Source organism: Myiozetetes cayanensis, unplaced genomic scaffold, assembly GCF_022539395.1.
Source record: "Myiozetetes cayanensis isolate MyiCay16 unplaced genomic scaffold, myiCay2020 scf4, whole genome shotgun sequence".
NCBI lineage: Eukaryota > Metazoa > Chordata > Aves > Passeriformes > Tyrannidae > Myiozetetes > Myiozetetes cayanensis.
Window position 1 is genome coordinate 39,310,821 of NW_026087631.1, and position 22,736 is coordinate 39,333,556.

The 22,736-nt window shown below is 40.5% G+C and overlaps 1 protein-coding gene across 3 annotated transcripts in view; it reads left to right on the forward strand.

The window, feature by feature from the left end:
• The window catches only part of TJP2 (tight junction protein 2), a 61,511-nt gene that overhangs the window by 7,789 nt on the left and 30,986 nt on the right, over window positions 1–22,736 (forward strand). The window contains exon 1 of one of the 3 annotated variants that reach the window (XM_050329711.1): window positions 4,073–4,193. The exons of 1 other annotated variant lie outside the window; for it this stretch is intronic. Coding sequence is in view for 1 of the 2 variants with exons in the window: in XM_050329709.1 (XP_050185666.1) it covers window positions 11,829–11,891 (63 nt within the window). In the remaining variant the exon portion in view is untranslated. Of the gene's footprint in view, window positions 1–4,072; window positions 4,194–11,704; window positions 11,892–22,736 lie in introns of those variants that run through there. One more of the 3 variants, XM_050329709.1, reaches the window with a different exon arrangement.

Below are 22,736 nucleotides of genomic sequence, written 5' to 3' on the forward strand. Positions count from 1 at the left end.
AGAAGCAGCAATTCAAATAAGTGAAGAGACATGACTTCATTTGCAGCATCTGCATTTGGATGATAACTTAGCGTGGTGGAACCCATGAGAAGGGCAGGATGCGGTACAAGAAATACATAACCATTTTAGAAGCAGCAATAGGTATTACTCCCCTTAACAAGAGGGAGCTACTTCCTGAGGGTAGACATGCAAATCTGTGGCAACATCCAGGGTAAGTGTTCAAAAGCGATCAGTGCGTAACTATGGGAAAACCTCGTCACCTTGAATCACGCATTTTTAAAACTTGTAATCAGAAAGAGAAGAGTTATTCATAAAACAGGTAATCCTTTTTTGTACCTTCAAAGTTCTATACCTTCAGCAATTGTGGTTAAAAGATGTCATTAGAGATTTCAGTGTACTACCTGTCCTTAGCTAGTAGAATAAGTAGGAGGTGTTATTTCTAAATCAGGAGTTTGCTAAAGAATAGAAAGTATAAACATGTGTATACTCATCCGAACAAAAATTAAATGGTTATTTTGTATTTATTACTTGCACTTTACTTCATGTGTTTATGTGTGTGTTCCCCCTCCTCCATTTAAAAATATGTGTTTTAACTTTTTTCCATCAGAGAACGTGCAGTTTCTAAAATGGGAGAAGAAAAACCCTTTTTTCTCTGTGTGCAACTTCTCTGCTAAGAAGCAGGAGTTCATCATGCTTAGGAATACTGTTTCCCTACAAGATGTTTTTTTTCTGATTTTGTTAAAAACAATCTGGAGGGCTTCTCTTTGTACCACGCAACTGGAGTGCTAGGCTTTGGAAAAATCTTCCTGTTCATAACCGTTTCCGCCAAAAACTTACATTGTGTGAAAAAAGGGATTGTCCTTCTCTCCCGCCTGCCCCTGTATGAGTAGAACTTGATGGAAGGGTGTCTTCACAATCTTTCTAATCTCTTGTATTTTTATAATACAGTAGAATGCTGTCACCTTGTTTCAGACACTGCAGAGGAGTACAAAATGTGAGAGGCATTTGTTCAAGGCCAATTAGTATATTTCTACTGTTTTGGAATAGTTCTGTGTAAGCAAGACTTTAAAATAAAACTTGGGTGTATAACTGTGACTGGCTGTAACTGCATTCAAATTTATCCTGTAATTTTTCCACAAAAGTGCTTTCTTTAATGGTGGAGCAATAGTGAAAACAGCTAAACTGCTGTGTACTGTATGATTTTCATAGGGATTTTTTTCAGATCTATCACCAAAATCACAAAAACTACTCTAGAAAATATATTGATGCAAATGGTTTTCTGACTTTTATCAGCACAAGTATTTTGCAAGTTGGTCCCAAATTTCAGGGTTAGTGTTAATGAATGCTTCTAGGACTTTTTGTTAAATACCTACCCATTTAAAGGGTGTAGAGTGTGTTTGGACACAGGACAGTGGAGTGTCCTAGACTGTAACTTCCTTTGATTGTTCCATGTCAATATCTTTGAATTATGCAGCCACTTTTTACATGTTGATAAAATAGTACATGATTGCTCATGATATTTTGAGAAGCTGTATTGAAAAGTAGTGACATTATCTTGAAAAATTCCTCTTAGTTTTCAAGAGGGTTCTTTTGTCCAGAGTCACAGCTTGAACCAAGCCCTGTAAAAATTAAACTTGTTCACTGTAATGTCCATTATTTTTTCTTTTGTAATTGTGACTGCTTGGCTTTGATCTACTACTGAGTGTTAGTCAGTATCAAAGTACAAAAAACACTTCCATGTTAAAATTTATTTTTATTTCCAACATTCTTAATCGGACATATCCCTACTTTCAGGGAGAGGTTTAGTTAATGCAGTCGTTGTACACACTTGGAATTTCAGGCTGGTTAAGATGTATTTGGATTATGTTTGGATTTGCCATCCCAACAGTTTCAGAAAAGCAGAAGAGCTGTTGTCATTGGACTGTAATAGGGATCCCTTTTATGTTTTCAGTAAAACTTTCAGGGAACTAAAGTTTGGTAACCAGCAATTGTGGCAAAGTAAACCAGGATGATGAAAAAAGCGTTTTTCTTTTTGTAGCTCCAGGCTGCTTATTTTATACAACTGGAATAAGCAGATTAATAACTCTTTTTGCTATTATCAGCTTATCACTCATCTTCTAGAGGTACTCTATCACATTCATATAAAAAAAGATGCTTTAAAAGTGTGTGTGTGTGTTTATAGGGAAAAATATGTAACATAATGATACACTTTCCAAAATCTAATACTCAATATAGGGTAGAGAATGCTCATCTCTCAACTCCTCATTGCACAAATTCAGGTGCACAATTAAACACTCTCTATTTTTCTTAATCATATTCTAAAATAAAAAGTAGCATTACAATTTGATGCTAGCTCCAGAGCCATTGCTTGAAAGTTGTAAAAATTCTGCTTAAAAACTCAGACTCAGGTGGAAAAGAAAGCAGGAAAGGCAAATACGTTATTTTGCTGAGATATTAATTTATATTTTATTTTCAAAGATGTTACAAAGGTAAGTTTGATTTTTATAACTTTTGGCATCTTCACACAGACAGGAAATTACGACAGCATTGATAGTTGATTTAGCTTGCTTGTGTGACTTTTGTGCAGGCTCCAGAATAATATTTTGTGCAGAACCTGATAAATAAAGCCTGATAAATAAAGCTGATGTTTGTTCATAATGCACAGCATAGCCCGTGCTGTTCTTTGGTCATCACATAAACTCATATTAAGCTTCTTTTTGTTCTGTGACTTCTGAAATCATGCCTTCATTTAAAACAGTAGTTTACTTTTAGAAAGATGCTTTTATGCTGAAAGAGTAAGGAGAAAAGGGAAAATTACCTTTTACTTTCACAGTGTGATGTCTGGCATGTACTTTCATTGTTGCAGTTTTTAAAAAGTTAATCAGAGACCAAATGTACCTTTTAAGAAATCTTAGAAGTTTTAAGTTTGCTTTTTTGAACCTGTGACCTCCTTACATTTGTTCTCAGGAAAAGATGGATGCCACAAGACACATCAACACTTGGTGGTAGACTTGGAGACAGGGAAGTTTCGCAGAACTCTTTCAGTGTCTCTTTCTTATGGCTCTCCTGCTATCTAAAAATGGCTAGTGGAGTATTAACCAGAATGAAAAAATATCTGTACATTAAAGGGAGGAAAAAATCCAAAACAACCAAACAACCAAACCTATTAAAACTATGGCTAATATACTTTCCTAGGGAAGTCTGGTTATATCCTTCTTTGAAGATGTAACATTTTGGAAAAATGTTCTTTGAGAGAGAGGAATGAAAATTGTCAACTTCTAGGTTGGTTTTCTTTAAAAAAAAAAGCCACCAACAAACCCTAATCACTGGCTTCTGTTTCTATTTCTGTCAAAAGTTCCTCCTTCATGTTAGTTAAACCATTCATTTTGTGTTCTCCTACACAGGATAATCAAGGACTAGCACAGGGGGTCAAGGAGAGGAAGAGCGGATCCCTGTGATAGGGATGCTGAATGGAAGCTAACATGCTACTTGTGCCCAAGAGGGGTAGCTAAAACCTGTTGATCAAGGGAAGGATAGAAAAATGACATAGGGAATTGTTTCTTTCCTATCATTTGGCAACTGAAGTTGTTACCAACTAGTGTCACTGGAGTGCATGTAGGCGATTGTTACTGAGGTTTTGCTCTAGATAAAATGCTGTTACCAGCTTCACTTTGTACAGTCTTGTGCAAGCTAAGCAATCAGACTAAACCTAAAGTAAAACAAAAAGCCTGATGGCTTGTGGAGAGGACCTGTGCAACAAAGTGACTGTAAGCAGCTTCCTGTCCCTACCCTATTAGGCTGGGTTGCTTTGCATTGCATTGCATGCAGGCTCGCATGGATGCCTGCTGAGGGACAGTCTGAACTGAGGTTTGCAGTCTTGCTGCAAGTGTAACTGTTGCTGAGTATCTCTGTTTTCCAAGCACTGTTTCCACTTGATTGCCAGGGAAGCTAAAGCATGCCAAACTAATCAGGGAAGTATATTTTATATCCTCTTTTTCTCTAGGACTTCAGTATTCCAGGCTTCATAGTCACCCTAATGTGGTTGTGACTTAAATGAAACTTTGTTTTTCAGGGAGCAAACTACTGCACTGCCATCTCCTTGTGCGTGGGACTGGGAGCACAGCTGTACATCAAACCCAAAGCATCGCACAGCAAGTAGACAGAAACACTCAAAAACCATCATTCCTCCCAAGGTACTAGTCTAGTTGCATCAGTTAGACCTGGCATTTAGTTTAAAATTATGTATTCTTGTCATATGCTAGCTAAAATATATATTCTTTTAGCTATGTTTTTACAAGGTTATAAGAAACTGTATTCATTGTATTAGAGTAATATAATGAAATCAGAGCTAGTTATTTTGGATTACTAAAGCAATTTAAAATTATTACATGCACATTCTCTTGATGATGTAAAACAGGCCTTCAGAAGAAGAGAGGCTTCTGCAATGAACTCTATTCGGCTAAAGTTATGCAAATAATAATGTACAGGCCTGTACTAGTTCATCTCTTAGCTAAACATTGGTAAAGAATGGATTTAATCTATGAAGATGTCCTCAGCAAATATAAATATTTAACATGGACTTGGGGATAAATAAATTACTTTAAACATGGAGGGTAATATTAATGGGGATTGCTCAGTGACTCAGTCCTGGGAAACAGAATAGCCACACACAGGGAGAGTTGTTTTGCTGCATACTTTCTTATAGTACATCATTAAGGTAAATATAATCCTTTTGGCATATTAACCTTGCTTTTGAAATCTTTTCTCAAGTGCTTCTAAAAGGACTATAAAATGCATCCTTAGCTTTATGTGTCAATCGAACATGCTTGGCTTGTTTTTGAAAGTCATTAACAGATTACTATTTTGAGAGGAAAAAGTTGTTGTGCTGATGTGTTCCAAAACATGTTCCTTAAAATAAAAACTTGTGAGGATATGCTATGCAAAACCTTACACCAGGGAACATGGATAGTTGCAAGTCCAACTCTTAGCAAAAGAAACTCCAGAACCATCTATCCACAAGATCAAGATGCCTTAAAAGATGCGTCCTTGCATCCAGCTATCTTGCCTGTGAATTCCTAGGAGTTGTAAAACTGGCAAGTGAATGACTGGGATGGCTGTGTCTATCTGCTTTCTCCGTGGTGGTTGCTCTTCTTTAGGAAGAAATTCTTTACAGAGAGGGTGATCAGGCATTAGAACGGCCTGCCCAGAGAGGCGGTGGATTCACCATCCCTGGAGGTTTTTAAAAAGAGGTTGGACATGGCCCTTAGTGCCATGATATAGTAATTAGAGTTGGATCAGGGATTGGACTTGATGATCTTGGAGGTCTTTTCCAACGCAATCTATTCTACGATTCTATGATTCTCCCTTGGGCTTTTGCCAGGTCACTTCAATCATTCCTGGAAAACAGCACCCAAAAGTGGACATGGTACCCTAGCTAGACCTTGCTGTTACTGAAAGCAGAACTGCTTTGTTTCTTAATAAGCTCGTCAGCAGGACTCTTGCCAATAAAAATAGGATGGGGAGAGGCAGATCTTTGAAGCATAGTTTTAGTGCTCTAGAGTGTGCTTTAGTGCTCACTTGGCTGAAGAACTGCTGTCCGGAACTTTGTTTTTAAAATTAACCCCTGTATCAGAAAAAGTAACACATTTTTGCTTGTTACATCTTGTGTATTTCATATATTCTTTTACTTGTTTTTAATAAGCATAATGATCTCCATGAGAATGGGATCTTTGTTTTTTTTATTGCTTTGTCTTAATTAATTTAAGCCATAACAGTTGATTAATGTTGTAAAGTTTTTGATGTTGTAGGGTTTGACTTCTAGTGAGGGAAGGCAGATAAATTGCAAAAAGTGGAGGATTGTTTCACAGTCTTGTCAGGAGCAGTCAAGAAACATGGAGAAGAGAAAAAGGAAATGAAATGTAAGCAAAATCAGTGTTCAAACAGAATGTGCTCAATGTGCCTGCTGTTTAAAATGAACAAGCTGGGGCTAGGGAAGAGATTTCCTTTCAAGTGTTGATACACACTTTTTTATGATGTTTGAGGAGAAAAACAATACACATTTGTGTGGTTTGGATCTGTTTAAACTACACTGTTATTTCATTCTTTAGAATAACAGTACTAGCTTTTGTAGCTTCTTAAATTCATAGAGGTCGAAGCACTTATGCCAGAGAAAGTTGCTTTAATTTGCACAGTCTGTAGAAGGGAGTGGTGGGTGTTCAGGTAAAGTCATGTTAAGTCCCTGTTTTACTCTTTAGCAGTAGGTCAAACTACTTTATTTGCTTGCCATACCAGTGTAATTTTCAACTACACTGCAGTGTAGTTTAAAACATTGCACAGATGAAAATGTTTTTAGAGCAAGTAGACTGTATTTCTTATTCTCCCAACTGTGATTTTTATTAACTGTTATCAAACACTTCTGCATATCCTTATGCTGCTTTATCCATACTGTGAAATCTATATTTTCCAATTGGCATATTCTTTGCAAATAAAGTAGCAACAAGCAAAACAAGCAGTCTTCTGGGTTTTAGCAGAATAAATTTGTAATGTGTGAGATCCAGTAGAATTGTGACTAATATTTCAAAACTGTTGAGGAAAAATATACTATATTATTGTACGTTGTACTGTTCATATCTCTAGTGTTGTTCCTAGTAGTTCAGCATTTAACAGTGTTTCAAATTTTTTATGAACTTGAAATTGAGTTTATGACTGACTTAGAACAGTGCTGCTTCTTGCTCTAAATCATTAATCTACATGTTTTAAATTCTGTTGATCCAGAGTGTCTAGGTGAATCTGTATGTCTCGGTTTAAAAAATAAAAAATATCTGTTATCTAGAGAACATCAAAATAGGTGGTCCAGTGAGTGACAAAAGATTTTATACTGTTGATTACCCCATCAAAGATCTATATGAAGTGTGAGATGCTGTTTATGTTGGACTCTGTGTTTCTTCCAGGGACATCTGTCTTTTCTAAAATAACAGCCTTAGAATTGCTGCTTTGAGACCTGGAAAGTGTGTATAGCTGTTCATCCTTACACGAGATCAGAGATTGCAAACAGACCAGATCCTGCAGCTGTGTGACAAAATCTTTACGTTTCATAATCACAAGCTGTACTTTGGAAGTGGAGACAAGGGGCAGGATAATAATTGCATCATGCTGCATTACACTTGCACTTGAGTCATGCAGTAACCCCACAATGACTGGCTCATACAGGTGGAAGGGGACCTCGGGTGGTTTCTAGTGCAACCTTGTGCCCAAAACAGGGTCAGCTGTGAGATCAGAACAAGTTGCATGTAGCTTTATCCAGCTGGGGTTTGAAAAACTCCAAGAACACAACACTGTACAACTTCTCTGCGATGGGTCCATGGTTTGTCTGTCCTCATGGGGAAAATTTTTTCTCCTTACATATGTCTGAACCTCTCCTGTTTGAACTTTTGCTCATTGTCTCCTATCTACTTCGCACCACTGAAGCGAACCTGGCTGCATTTCTTCAGTCTCCTGCTGTCAGTACCAATGGGCTGCTGCTGAATGTCCTGAAGCCATCCTTCCCCCAGGCTAAACAAACCCAGCTGCCACACTTCCTCTTGCAGGGTCAGTGCTTCAGCCCCCACCATCTTGGTGACCCTCTGCTGGACTCACTTCTACACATGGTGGCAAGTGCTGAGATAGTATTCATGGTGTCTCCTCTCCAGTCCCCCTAAGACAGAGATTAAGATTACTGTGCCATACGTGTGACAATGCCAGTGTAGAGTGATGTGTTTGAACCATATGTAGCTCCTGAGCAGTTCGAGAGTCAGAGGTCAGCTACCTACACATCCTCTAATCCTGAAGGTTGAATCTGTTAGGACCCAGCTTACTATATAAAGAAGCGGACGTAATTGGATTTATGAATCATTTAAGTAGGACTGGGCTGACTGATTTGTGTGATTTTGCAGGCTGATGACAAATGGCAGTCTAAAGAGATTGCCTGGAAGGGAAGGGGGAAAGGCTGTTTGGCAACATGGTATTTTTAGAAACTTCTACAGTGCCTATCATCACAGGATCATGAACACTTGCTTAAAAACAAAAGCAAAACTGACATCTCTGTTCAGACAGTTCAACAACTGGACTAGCATCCTATATTCCTGGTATCTCATGCTGAAATCTGTTCCCAGCTGTTAAGGGGGTTGCCTGTGTTTGCCGTGCTGTCCAGCAGCACTACCAAGTATTGAACTTTAACATTTAAAGAAAGAGAAAAATAATTGCTTATCGGAGGGGCAGGTTAAAAGGCTTGATGGTGGAGAGGAGGTGGAGAGAACTGGAATAACAACATGGTAAGAAATCTTGGTTGCTTCAGGCAAGTTGCTGAATAGCCTTACTTGGTTGGCAGGAGTAACTGTGAGAGGCAACTGCTTGTTTTAAATTTGCATTCTGTAGTGTAGTGTTAAATGGGTGTTCCCTCTGTGGATGCTGGAAGCAGCACAACTGCTTCATTCACAGTAGCATTAGATAATTTATGGAATATGTCCTAGGTTTTGCATGACTCAGGCTACAGCAAGTGATCTCTCTAAATTAGTGCTACACAGACCATGGATTCAATCTGATTGTAGGCAAACAATGTCTCCCTTGATTTCTTAAACTGAAAATCTCAATGGATAATGCGTTCACTGCAAGTTATTTGCATGTTTTTCCCAAAGTTAATACCAATTAATCTTTCCATTAATTTTAAAATTTCTGCACGCCTGCATAACATTTCATGAAATCCCCTGCACATGATACAGCTTTGTACAGTTATTGCACATGCTGGTTGTAAACACTGCAGAGGACAGAGCTGCACATTTGTAGCCCAGTTAGTGTAATTTTGACATGGTGCTTGTACCCAGCCTTTACTCTTCATGATGCAGTATTCCTTTCAGGACTGACTACAACTGGACCTGCACCTTCCATTTCAAAGGGAGACTAAGGAGTGAAACGTGCATGCAGCAATGCACTCCAAACACTCAAAGTGCCTGGAGACCTGCATAAATAGATCAGACCATTTGTCTGGAACTCCTGCCCCTCTTCTGACTGTGCTACTGTCCCAGAGGAATTCTGGCTAGGTATTCTGTATCCACGTTTATGGGTCTTGTGGTGTTTAAGAAAAGCTGAGGCAGGAGAGATTGTATCTAATTATACATTTAATAATGTGCTTCTTGAGCTGCAGTTTAGGGGTCTGGTTTTGTTTTCCTTTGGATTACGTGGGAAGAGAATGGGGATGCTGTCCTCCCGTGGAATAGCTGTTAGGTGAATTGGGTGCTTTGAGCACCTTTTCTCTCTTTTCCTGCCACAGGAGAAGGGAACTTGAGCTGCAGGAGAAGTTTCTGCAGCACTCATCACTGTTTACACTGATATCTTGTATCCTTCCATTTTTTGTTTAGTTGGCATCATCCTGCCATGGTAAAGGCCTACCTGCATAACCACCCTGGGAGAACATCTTGGTCAAAGAGCAAGCCTGAAAGTTTGTTCTCTGGGGTTGGAGTATAAGTAACTTGGAAATTGTTCTTCATTGTTAGTTACATCAGTCCATAGCATCAGTATGGGCATCTGGGCTCTTAGCCAAGCTCTAGTGTAAGCATTAGCACTAGATGCCACTTAACTGCTCACATTTGGAGGCTGGTGTTGGAGGATTTATTAATTGTGGCAGATTAGCTGTTTGGTTTGGAAAGAGAAGTAAGAAAGCAGGAAATGATACGTGTCCTCTCCTCTTACAAGTGAGCGATTTTATGGATAAACATGGGAAATACTTTGATAAGCCCATATGGATTATTTTCCATCTGTTATTGCAGGAAACTAAATGGAGACAAACTGATAGGTCCTTCCCAGATGGTGATTCATGGTAAGGGATTGAAAACCAGCCTATCTTGCTTGCATAACTGGGGTCAGTTTCTGCATCTCTGTTAGACTTATCTCAGGCTAGCTAAGTGTGTTTACCTTGGTTGCTGCCCTACATCTTGAGGAAGGGTTATACAGCCTCTATTAGTAATAATACCTCGTGACTTTGATGAAGTCACAGAACATGCCAAAAGGAGGCTTTAGGTCAACACATAGCTTTTCTGTGGAACAAGAAATAATTTTCCTTGGCCTTGTATGGGATGGGTAGACCCTTAGATTGCTCTGCCTGGCACTGCCTGCACTCCTCAAGAGGTAGTGTTTAGTGGGGGAATTAAGTTCTAGCTCTGTGTCTTCGGCCAGAGCCTGTGTGGAAGGAAGCAGCTGCCGGAGGCTGGTACAATACTTTATGCTGCCACAAACTCAGTATATGCATTAAGAGACTGCAGTCGCAGCGACCTAGTGGCTTCTCCTTTCCCTGTCCCATGTCTGACAAACTCTCCTTTTGAAAAAGTGTATTGCCGTCCAGTTTAAAACAAAAGCTTTTCTTGCATCTAAAACTACCTAGCTGTCAGCAGCAAAATCATACTGTTTTCATTGTGTGATGTCTTTTCAACAAGTACTGGACAGTGGATTTCTCTGCTGATGTTGTGATGGAATATCCCATGATGATGTTGCCAGCCAGTCCTAGCTCTTTGGAAAGTTGCCTCCAGTTTGCACAGGTGTACAGAAGTGTGCATTGGTGTGGAGAGTGACAGCTGTTTGGCCTTGCTATGCTGTGTCTCATGGAGAAATTCTTGAATTCTTGGTGCCAGATGCTATCATAGGATCATTTGTGTGTGAGGAGCCTGGCCCCCTATGCTTCATTTTTCCAAGTCGTCATACACCAGACTGCTAGTGTTGCAGCAAAAGTTGTATGGTATCAACTCACTTGTAAAACTGAAAGGAAGGACCAGATGAAGGAAAATTTGGCATTTATCTGCTTTTTTTCTCTTCAAATTTGAGAGTAGGCTAAACAAAGTAACAGGCTGTTTGGATTTTTTTTTTTATAACTGTTGTTTTAAGAAACTTCTTCCCTTACAGTTTGTCTCCATTCTAGTTTCTTCCTTCCAAGACTTAATTCAAGTATTGCCTCATCCACCCAAAATAGCATAAATCCAGGAAGATGGCAGCACTGGGAAAGAAGCCTTTATTTCTGAATACAAGTGTGGTTCAATTTTTGCCCGTCTCCTCCTCCTTAGTGCTTTTAGTGACCACTCATTTCTACAAGCTCTTGAGAATAGTTACCTCAAGAACGTGCTTTTTTTAGCATATGTAATTACAGCCCCAAATCCAAGCAGTTCTATCTCTGAATTAATAGCAGGGGTTTTGACTGTCAAGACTTATGTGCAGGGGCTGTTAGGTGGTGGTAAGGAAACCTGACCAAAGGCTGCAGACTTGAGAAATCCATCAGCTGTGAGGGGGCTTTCACATCCACATCCTCCTAAAAACACACAGATAGAAAAGGTGCATGTTGCTGGTGCAAGTCTGTTTGACAGTGCTGTGCTGTGCTGTGGATACTGCCCAAAAGCCTCATATCAGAAACGCTGACCGGGCTTGGGCCACACGCCCGTTTGTTTTGTGACGGGCGTCAGCTCCTGGCCGCTGCCAAGGGCAGGAACACAAGAAATATTTTTGTAAATGGAGAATAACAATTCCTTTCTTCCCAGAGAGAATGAAAATGTTTCTTCGCCTCCCCGGGGCGTTTGCAGGCATGATTGGCTGGCGGCGGGGGCGGCCGGGCCCCGGCAGGACAAAGTCTCTCTGTGGCGGGCTTCTCAGAGCCGGCTTTGTCCTGCCGGGCTCCTGCGGCCCCGCAGGGCTCCGCCGCAGCCCCTCGCCCGCGGCCCGGCCGGTTCTCTCGCGGGGCGGAGGCGGGAAAAGCATTCCCGAGGCTACCGGGACTGACCGCCAGCCCCCGGGGCCGCGGGGCCGGCGATGTTACTATGGGAGCGACGCAGGGCTCCGCCGGGAGCGGTCCGCGGGAGCCCGCGGCGGGGGCGGAGCAGGTCGGTAGCATCCCCGTCACCCTCCGCGTCCTCCGCCGGCCGGGCTGGCCCTCCGGCGCACCCTGTCCCGGCCGTGTCGCCCGGGGGGCAGCGGGACGGCACCTGCGGCACGGTACGAGGGGCGCGAGTAACATCGACGTGCCGGGGTGTTTCCAGCCCGCGTAACTCAACTGCGGCCGCGGCGGCACCGCCGAGCCTCGCCGGCATCGCCCGCCCTTCGCGTGTGAGCCGGGGGAGCACCCGCTTAGGGCGGGCTGCGCCTTTGCTCCGCGCTTCCCACCGCCTCGGGCTGGCGTAGACAATGCTGGAGCCGAGCGCGGGGGAATCCCATGGTTTTTCAGTGAAATGGGAGCGGGGAGGCAGCCCGGCCTCCGCAGAGCTGGCCGGTTCCCGCGGCGCTGGAAGGCGACACGTAGCTTTGCATTTTAAATACTCGCAAGTCAGTATTTTAACCGAAAATACTCCAGTTTCTGTGAAGGAACAAACTCCCGAGTTTGATAAAGAAAGTCCTCTTCTCCCTCGCCCTGGCCCCAGCCTTTTCTTTTCTTTTTATACTGTCAGTTGCTGAACTTCAGTAATCAATACTCCTAGGCTGTGAAGCGCCTAGGAGCAGCACAGCATCTGTCAGGAGTGGAGGGACCGTGTGGTGTGCGTGCCAGCATGCAGGAAACTGAATCTATCTGTAGTCATTTCCCCCACCCCCGCTAAAATGTGGATGGAAGCTGTAAACACAACTTATTTATGCCTCGTACTTTGTTCTGTGGCTTGTAGAATAATTAGTACTCCACGTATCCTTTTTGTGTATGAAATCTATGTTTGTATTAGCCAGTGCCCCATACTGCATGTATTAGTAGTATTGGCCATCAGTGAACTACCAGTTGATTCTTTTATGTGATTATTTCTAGAGTGTATGTGTTTGCGGTGTTTGGTTTGGGGTTTTTTTTGGGTTGGTTGGTTGGTTTTGTGTTGGTTTTTTTTTTGCGTGTGTGTGTGTGTGTGGGTTTTGTGGTTTTTTTTGGTTGGCTGGTTTAGTTTTTGCTTGTTACTGGGTTTGTTTGTGTGTATGTTTGAGGTTCTTTTAACCCCAAAGGTTGTGCAATTGGTCTGGGTAATTGTCTCACTCCCTCACCTGTACTATCCCAATGTATTTGACACTTCTGTTGCTGCAGTAGGTGTAATCACTTACTGATGGCTCTGGTGAGAGAAATAGAAATACCCATAATAATGTGTTGGTGACTTGCCTTGCAGGGATTTCTTTGGGATGAGGTTTACATGTTGACTTGAGATGGTTGGAAAGTCTGACTTGTGCACCTTTGAGCTATTGTAGTTACAGAACCTCTATCTACAGACATATACTTGACATGGCTGCTGCTTAAGTACTTCATTTAAACAAAATAAGGGTCAGTATGGAATGGTTCCTAAAGTAAGACGCCTTGCAATGTATTTCAACAAATGTTTTGCTAGACCATGCTGTCTATCTCCTTCCATTTGTCTTAAATAGCAACATTTTTTCGACTTGCTTTTATCAATATTGATGGAATCTTTCTGAAGTTAATGACAGCGTTCTGTTGGCTTGATAAAAAGTGTGGGTTGTCGGGCCTCAACTGAGTGTATGGGGTTTCTTCAAACTGTTTTAGGGACTGCCTTTCATGTAAAGAAATAAGAATTAAATGGTTTGGATAAAGCTTCTTTTTGTTTGACAGCTCTGAGTCCATGCACTATGGAAGTAGGTTGTGCTGGCTGTGAATTCAGTGCCAGCTTCTCTGTCAGCAAAAAGAGAGCTTTGGCTGATCTTTCCTTCTGCCTATTGTGTGAGACTGTGAGAAAGCTCATGTTTCTTATGTGGACTGAACTTAAGTATGGAGATATTGTTGGTGTAGCTACTGCAGTGGTTATATTCCTTATAATAGAGTTACTAATAAGGCCACAATTCCATTTCTTTTATAAAGACAACTGCTCATTAATTTGTAAAAAGAGAAAAATAATCTGGAGAGATACTACAGCTATAATTTCTAGTTTCCTCTTTATTTTTCCTAATGAAGCTGTGCAAAAAATATAGAATTCATAACTGTACCAGGAATTCTGTTCTTCACAGCTTGTGATTATTAGGACTATAAGACAAATGAGGATTCAGCGGACACTGGAAACATTTTTGGAGTCTTTTTTTTAATAACAGAAAGTGGTAAGTTGCAGTATTTTCTTAGGAAGCTGACCTCATTAATGCTGAAGGAATCTTTTTTGAATGACCTGAACTGTACATGGTTTATGAGGCAAATAGTATAGTATAATTCATTACTATGTTAATATTGCAAATGAACTTAAAATCTCTTTGTTTTTTTAAAGCCATATTTGGAATATACTTCTACTGTGGAAATGAAGGACTTACCAAGAATTTTGTGTGATCTATGCTGATAGGATAGATGTGTATTGCAAATACCAGCCTTAAGGCAAAATTATGTTCCTGAATGCATCTTAACTGAAGTGTACAGTATAAACTAATATGTACATGCAATTATTCTCAATGCTGTGTAAGAATAAAGCATCATCTAACCTACTAAATAGCAGGAAAGATGCCTTCATGAACCCTTCAGGCATCTCTATCCCGCAACCTCATAAACGCTAAAGAAAAGAAAATGCTCCTTCAAGGCCTGCAATACTAGCAAGTTAACTAAGCAGGCAGATGATCAGGAGCAGCTTTCCAGGTGTTTGACTTGTGTTGTGCCCCATTATGTAATCAGAGCAATATCTTTTTACATATTCAGCTGCTTTAGTCTCTAGATCTGATAAACAATACTGCATGAGTGTTTCATAACTGAATTTTTCATGGTTCTTGTTAAAAAAACCCCACAATATAAAAAAAAAACCTTGAAACCCCCCCCCCTCCCGCTCTGATCTACGGCATCCTAATACAGCTACAAGAAATGATACACCTATCCATTACTAATTTAGTTATTGCTTAATAATATGTACGTACTTAGACTGTGCATCTTTCTCTTGCATATGCATGCCTATTCTGTGATGAGAAAGCATTTCTCTTATGAATGCTCACCCCTTATGATTCTCAGTATGAACATTTTGGAGAGAATGCAGGGTGTCCAACTAGATTGTCATTCTGGGCTCCACAGACAAAGCTGTCAGAGGCAAATTGTTGGCCTTTGAACTGAGCAGCTTGCTGCCAGGCTCAGTACTTGGCACCGATTGCTATTCTTCCTATGTTCCAGCACTTGCAAAAATCTACTGAATAATGTGCGTTTCTTTTAAGTAGCCATGGCTGAGGATTCTTCTGTCCAGCCAGTGTTTCAGAAGCTTTTTGAAGAGCTGCAGAACAGCATGAAAAACATCTTATATTTTTTATTTCATTATTTTCCTAAGTAATTTTTATTCCAGAAATAAAAATTGGTCAGTGGTTTTGGTTATTCTGTTCATGGAGTTGATACATTATTAAGGCAATTGAAGTGACAGTAGCATGGCTAATTGGTAGCATGTGTGTGCATGCTCCTCAGATGATGCCTTCAGAACTCCTGTTTCTGTGTAGATCTGTACTTGTATAGTTTTGTCTATAGCTAAGTAATGATTGCAGTTTGGCTGTAAATTTTTATTTTGTATCACTTAAAGTTTCCTTAAAGTCTTGCAGTTTAGCATCAAAGTAGGGATGTTGTTTATAACTCAGTACTTTCACTGGAGCTCCCTTTCAGTTTCTGTCAGCTGACAAATACTCGTATGTGCTTTACCTCAATATGATTGTGTACAGTAGGTCAGGTTACAAAAAATCCTGGTGTCAGACTTTTAAAGACATAAGGTTGATTGCAGACAGACGTCTACTTCTAATATCTGCTGTAAACTCAGCTCCCCTTTGGCGATTGTTCTTCCCTAGCTATTTGTGTCAGTATGCCTCGTGACACATTTGTCAAGCTATTGTTACAAGGTGAGAAGCCCTGTACCAGAGTACTGTTGATATATATGTCTTGGCTGTCCCTTCAGTGTATGTGAAATACTTGTGTGGATGTCTTGAGTATGTTTTGTCATTTTCTCTGTGCCTTTTTGTTTGGCAGGTTATTATGATGCCTTTTGAATTGTAATGTTGCTATGGTGTTAAACTATAAATTTAACTCATTAAATTTTGTCCATTAACGTCTCTACCTGTTATTATAATTTGACCTAATTTTGAGTTCCTTTTTCAAGCTTTCTTTTCCTGCTTTACCTTGTAGAAGCCAGCATATAAGTTCCCGATGTCTTCTGCAGCAATAAGGGTGGACTGAAACGCTTGGATCACAAATTATTTGAAAAAGCGATTAAATTTTTCTTACCTTTTTTAAAGCTTGTTTGTCAATAGGAAGGTACATTACTTCATTTTCTTTCATATGGGAAACAAGCAAAAAACTTCATTATGATTGCTTCTGCTTTGTGTGTCAGAAGGTTCTTGAAGTGTGTAATGTTCTTTCATGTGGCTCAGACCACAAGAAGAAAACTGTCTGTTCCAGATCTCAATTGAGAATGAACTTTTAGTTGCTACCAAAGTGAGCTTTTGCTCTGGATGGTAATTTAATGGAAGAATTTCTAAACCTTAATGATTCTAAGCTGTTTAGTTTCATTTCAGCATATGCAAAAGGATTCTCTTGTTTTTCTTTCTTACTTCTTTTCAAAGCCTCATGTGGTTTTTGAAAGTTGCCAAAGGATGAATAAAACTTGTTCTGTTGCTGAGCTTGTTCTAGTTAGTTTATTCTTTGTGTATTCAGCTTGCAGTTCGGTGGAAATCGCACTATTCCATAGGCATGCGTCAGTTTAGTTTCATTTAATGACTGGAGTGAAGCCTGAAGTTCCTTATGTTGATGGTACATGCATGTGAAGTGTTGACTTGGTAGAAATATTGCATCAAGGGCTCTAGTTTCAAATTGTTCTGCTGGCATCCTTTCAAGTGAAGAAAGAGTGGCTGCAGATAAACTCAGATTAGTGCTTTAGGAATGAACCAACCATGGGAAAGTTACTATCTTGATACTAAAGAAAAGGGGAGCTGACTTCACCCCTCTGCCCCTTGTGTTGATTTATTGGTTATTGGATGACTGTTGGTAGAGGAATAATTTCTAAGTAAGTTGGGAGGGGGGTTTAAAATGTTTATGATAACAATGTGTTCAGATGTTAGCAAAGTCATGCATACCATGTGCATAACTGCATGGTATACTTTGAGTTCACATCCAGCATTGCAAAAGGATTGAGAAGAAGGAATGGAAAATACTTGAATTTTACCATTCCCATCTGACCTTCTGTTGTTTTTTTCCCTCAGAGTGTCTTATCAGCCTCAGGTATGTGGTGAATTTTAGTGTAATACTACTTTATGTTGTATGACAGATTGCTGGTGACACTGTCCCAGAAAAATTCAAGCTGTGGGGAGCCTATATGCTTTTTTGTGTTTGAAAAAAAATCAAAAAGGCCTTTGAAGGCTTGAGGAGGAAACTGCTGTGAGCAAGGTGATTCTGAATGTGTTTTACTGAAACAGGTGCAGTCTCTGGCTTAGTCACTGTCTTGTGGTATCTGAGATGTTGGGAGGGGCTGGATGATAGTTTGTTCCCTCTTATAAATGTACTGTGAGGACTATCAGTATAAGACTTAGAGATCTAAACCCTTCAAATGCAATCCGCAGATTTTCATTTGTATCTGTGCATGACACTGTATGGATGACAGAGAAATTACTAAACTCTCTTTTGCAACAGATTTTGTTTTCATTTTAAGTACAGGGTGCAAGGCACATTAAACTTTAGGAGTGAACTTCAGCAATGCTCTCTGGCATGACTGAGTAGGCTGTTGAGACATCTTGAGAGGGAGAGTTGATTGGCTTAAGGAAGGAAGGACCTTGAAGGAAGGACTGTGATGGGAGAAGGAAGGGAATGCAGAGAGGTATGACTAGTGCGACTAGAAAACAGTGAAGAGGTGGCTAATAAATCAAACTGTTTGTTGTGGAACGTATCAGAATGATGCTGAATGTATAGCTTAAAACAACTTAATTTTATAGAGTTTTGGTATCTTGAGTTGTCACAAATTTTCAATTTTTTTTAAATAGAAAGTTGAATTATGTTATTACTGTTATGGAAATGTAAATGCATTTGAAGCTTTTCTTTATCTAACTTGAGTGTCAGTGTGACCTTTTGTTTGACATTTGTGTTCTGTGAGGTTTGTGATACAGCATTGGTAGTTCTATGAAATGCATTGTATTAGGTGAATTTTAGGGGATTTTAGTCTTAGATGTGGTCAAATGTACCACTAAATTTTAAGCATTACACAGAACTATATTCAGATTTCTTTCAGCCAAGAAAAGAAAGCTAATGTGACAGTATGTAATCTTACTACCACAGAAATGCTTGACTCAAAGTAAAATGCTTCCAAAAATGTGGGATATCGTTCTTCTATTAATAGTCAGAATAAAGGCTACTAGAAACCTTAAGAGGGAAAGACAGTCTGGTTTGGGATGAACCTTGGAAACTAACAATTGGACCATTGTGTGAATAGTCTTGCATTACGACTGGATGATTAAATATAAATGCTGACCTGATTGGATTTTATCCCAATAATGAATTAGCTTTTCAAAAAACAGTTGCAGGAAGCAGTAGACAGATATCCAGCTTGTTTTTGTCAGATTTCAAAGATACAGGTGTTGAATAACAAATGGAATAGAAGAAGTGTATTTTCTCACCAGCAATCTCTTGATGCTAGAGTCAGTCACTTGTACTGCTTGGTCTGCTATTTGAATATAGGTGTAGGAAGATGAAGCATTCAAAAACAGTAGCAGTACAAGGTGTACCACTGAAGTTGAATAAAATTATAGTTAGAGGTTTGGACCATGCAATGCATATGGTGCTTTGGGGTTTTTTTTCTTTCAGTTTTTATTATTTTAAGATGCCATGAGAGTAAAAGCTGTGCTTTGGCTGCAGAGAAAATTAATTAAAAAAAATTAATTTAACTGTGAAATAAAGTAAGTGCACCCACCATTTCTGAAGTGCCTAATTTCATTAATTTTTTTATTCTAGTTTAATGAAACTGATTATGCACACCTACTGAGTTTAATTTACCTCACCATCAAATCCTGATACTGCAAGTACACTAAAACATACTTTTCCTTTTTAATTATGCCAAGGAAAAACAGTCCTCTTGAACTTAGATTTTTGCACAATTTGCAGCAGCACTTTGATTCTCACACTTAATTTGTGTGTGGATCTCATGGAGCAGGAGGTGCAGAACTACTGTGACTGTAAAGAAATGTGTTAGGTTTACAGTTAAAGTGAATGAGGCTGGCTAAGTCAGAGACAGTCTTTAAAGCTAGTGTTGACTAGGTGAACTGAAAGACCAGTGTCTCTTTAGTAGTGTTACCTTCTAGTAGCATGTACAAAAAAACCCTTATTGCTGCCGTAGTCTGTATGTCAAGGTGAAAGCCTAGAAAACTGTTCAGAAAACAAAACAGCAAATAAACTTTTCGCTTTTCAGTGTGTCTATACATATGCAACATAGGCAAGTATAACTGGTCCTTCATCCTTTTACCTAGATTAATTTTGGTCTTCAGCTGAAATCGCTTGGCTTCCAGGTTTTTATCTCCTGAAGCCGTGCTGAGTTTTTGAAAAAAAGGCATGGTGGAGAAATCTATTTTACTGCAAGACTGGGCACATGCTGTGCCCCAGGAGGTGAGGTTTGTTCTTTGGTTTAGAACCCCTTCAACACCTATTGGAGAGTAAACTGACATGTCTCCACTGGATTGGTGTTGCATGTCCCAGAACACTTCTAGGAAAAACAGCTTCTAACTATCCTCTGTGAAGCAGTGTCTGAAAAGGAACAAAACTTTGATGAACTGTTAGTTGATAGTGTGTTCTCAAGAGAACTGTTTTCTAAAAAAACCAAAATAATTTAAATGGGGGGGACAGGGAAATGAGATCTGGGTTGTTGTGGGGTTTTTTGTTTGGTTGTTGTTTTTTGGTTTTGTTTTCTGAAATGGCAGTTTTGTATTTCAGTTAAAGCTGTTCCTTTTTGAAGCTGTTCCAATTTTGGAGAAATGAGTGCTTCCTGTTGGGGAAGCACTGGAACAATTTTACCAGGGCAATCACAGAACTGTTGTTGGGCAAAAGACAGTGAAGAGAACTTGCTCCTGAAATAGATCTAACCTGAATTTTTATGAGTTTTAGGTTATTGGTAGGTAAGACCTCAGTATCTTGCCGCTGTGTTTTGAATACAGACGGTTTCTTTTTTTTTCCCTCCTCATCTTGAACAGGCTTTTGTTTTGTTTGTGATGGGATATTGTACTGGTTTGCAATGATTCATGTGTATACATATACACAGTAGAATTTAGCTGTAACAAGTGTAAACTGCTCTGCTTCCTCCATGTTTTTACAGAAAAGTTTAGAAGTTTTGCATGTGTGCTTTTACTTGGTATAACACGTGGAGGTTATACATTAATGCTGAGTTAGTGTTCTGAATTTGTCACACCCTGCTGGGTAAACACTGCTTTTTGCCCTTCTCACCATCACTCCTCTTACCCCCACCCTTCCGTCCCCAATCCTGATCATGGTAAATGAGGACCTCCTTCTGACAGCATCACAGGAGTTCAGGTGGCTGCTTTTGTATTAACCCTCTCCCACAACAAGTGGGGAGGGAGTGGGCAGTTTTTAAAAAGATAGTTGTTCAATAAGCATCATTGTTTTAAAAAGCCACCACAAAATCCTGAGTAATTTTTGTATACTCAATTGAAATGATTAACTGTTGCTCTTGATCTCTCATGAGATCACATGTGAATGAAATACAAGTGAATGAATTTTAGGAAATACCTCTGTGTGTGTGTTGCTTGACTTTTCTGGTGTAATGAGACATTAATCTTCTCTGTCAGCAAAATCAGGACCTTAAAGGACCTCACAGTACTTTCTGAAAGTGTACACTGCTTAAGTTCAGATTAAAAGCAGTTTGAAAGAAAGTTCCATTCTGAAAATGTAAATGCAACTCTGCTTTTTACTGTTAAGTTCTAAATTGTAGCATTGCTAATTTTCTGGTATCTGTTTTCATGATGTCTTGGTGTCTCTGCTGAGTAATGTGCATGATTTATTTTGGAGTACCAGATTTTCTCCAAAACATAAAACTGCTTGGGGAATATGTTTATTTCCTTTGTATAAACAGTGCAGTTAATTCACCACATCATCTAATGTGGTGAAAAGGCACTTAATGAAACTGCAATCACTAAAAATACACCCACAGTCTGTTTGATGATAGGATGTGTGCTTGAGATGGAAGAAACAAAACCAAAAGAACCTAACGCTTTGTTTTAACATCAGAGTTTCTGTCATCTTTAGTATGAAAAGGAAGATTTGAAGTAGGATTTTGTCACAATGAGAATTCTGGGGTTTTTTTTTTTTTTTTTTTAACTTCTACAAACTGTATTTATAAAAATCACTCAAAGGCCAGCCCTTTTGAGGGATAAATAAACGCACGCGTTGTGTATCACGGGGCCCTGCTCTCCATGGAAGGAGTGGCCTGCGGCGGTGTTCCCGCGGCCGGGAAGCATTCCCTCATCTCCCTGTTCCTGGCGGGCCGGGCCTGTGCGGCGGCGCAGCGCCCCCTGCCGGCACTCGGGGCGCCGCCGCGGGCGGGCGCGGGAGCGGCCCAGGGACACCAGCGCCGTGGGCTCCTTCTGGAATGCCGATTCCCGCTTGCTTTGGTGGCGCCTGCTCTGTATTTGGAGGTGCCCTGCAAATTCAGCAGGAGATGGCAGCGCAGGTCCTAGTGCTTGTACACCTTTGTAATACGCAGCACGGGGCAGCGAAGGAGAAGCAAGCCGTGCTTTCTGTTCATCAGTGCCACTGGGACAGATGCATTTAGTGTGTATATATGTATATAAAAAATATCTTTTTATCATGGAAAATAGAATATCCTAAGTTGTATGGACCCCCAAGGATCATCAAAGTCCAAGTCCTGCACAGAACTATCCCAAGAGGCACACCGTGTGCCTGAGAATGTAATCCAAATGCTTCTTGAACTCTGTCAGGCTTGGTGCTTGACCCTGGGGAGCCTGCTCCAGTGCCCAACCACCCTCTGGGTGAAAAACCTTTTTTCTGGTATCCAACGTAAACTTCCCAACACAACTGAGGAGGTTCCCTTGAGTTCTATCACTGGCCTTCTCTATCACAGAGAAGAATCAGTGCCTGCCCCTCTGCTTCCCCTCATGAGGAAGCTGTAGAGGGCAATGAGGTCTCCCCTTGGTCCTCCTTCTCTCCAGGATGAACAGACTAAGTGACTTCAGCTGCTCCTTGTACTGCTTCCCCTCCAGACTCTTCACTATCCTCGTTGCCCTCCTTTAGACAGTCTCTAATAGATTGATAACTGCACACAAGACCTGAGATGAGGCCCCACCAGTGCAGAGCAGAGCAGAACAGTCAACTAATGTATAATGTGTTTTCTCATAGTCTTCAGTACACTTGAAACCACTTAGGAGCTTCCATTTTGCTGTCTTTTCCATTAAATGTTTTTCAGTTTGTCCCTTTATTTCCCTGCTCCTGGCTGGATGGCCAGTCTCAAAGAGTGGTGGTGAATTGGGTTAAAGCCGGCTCATTGCCCATTGCAAGTTGTGTTCCCAGTGGTTCAGTGCTGGGCCCAGTCCTATTTAATATGTTACTTGATGATTTGGACAGATGACATTAAGTTGGGCAGGAGTGTTGATCTGCTGTGGGGCAGGAAGGCTCTGCAGAGGCATCTGGACAGGCTGGACCCAGGGGCTGAGGCCAGTGGTATGAGGTTCAGTAAGACAAAATGTTGGGTCCTGCCCTTGGGTCACAACAAGTCCCTTGGGGCAGAGTGGCTGGAAAGCTGCCTGATGGGAAAGGA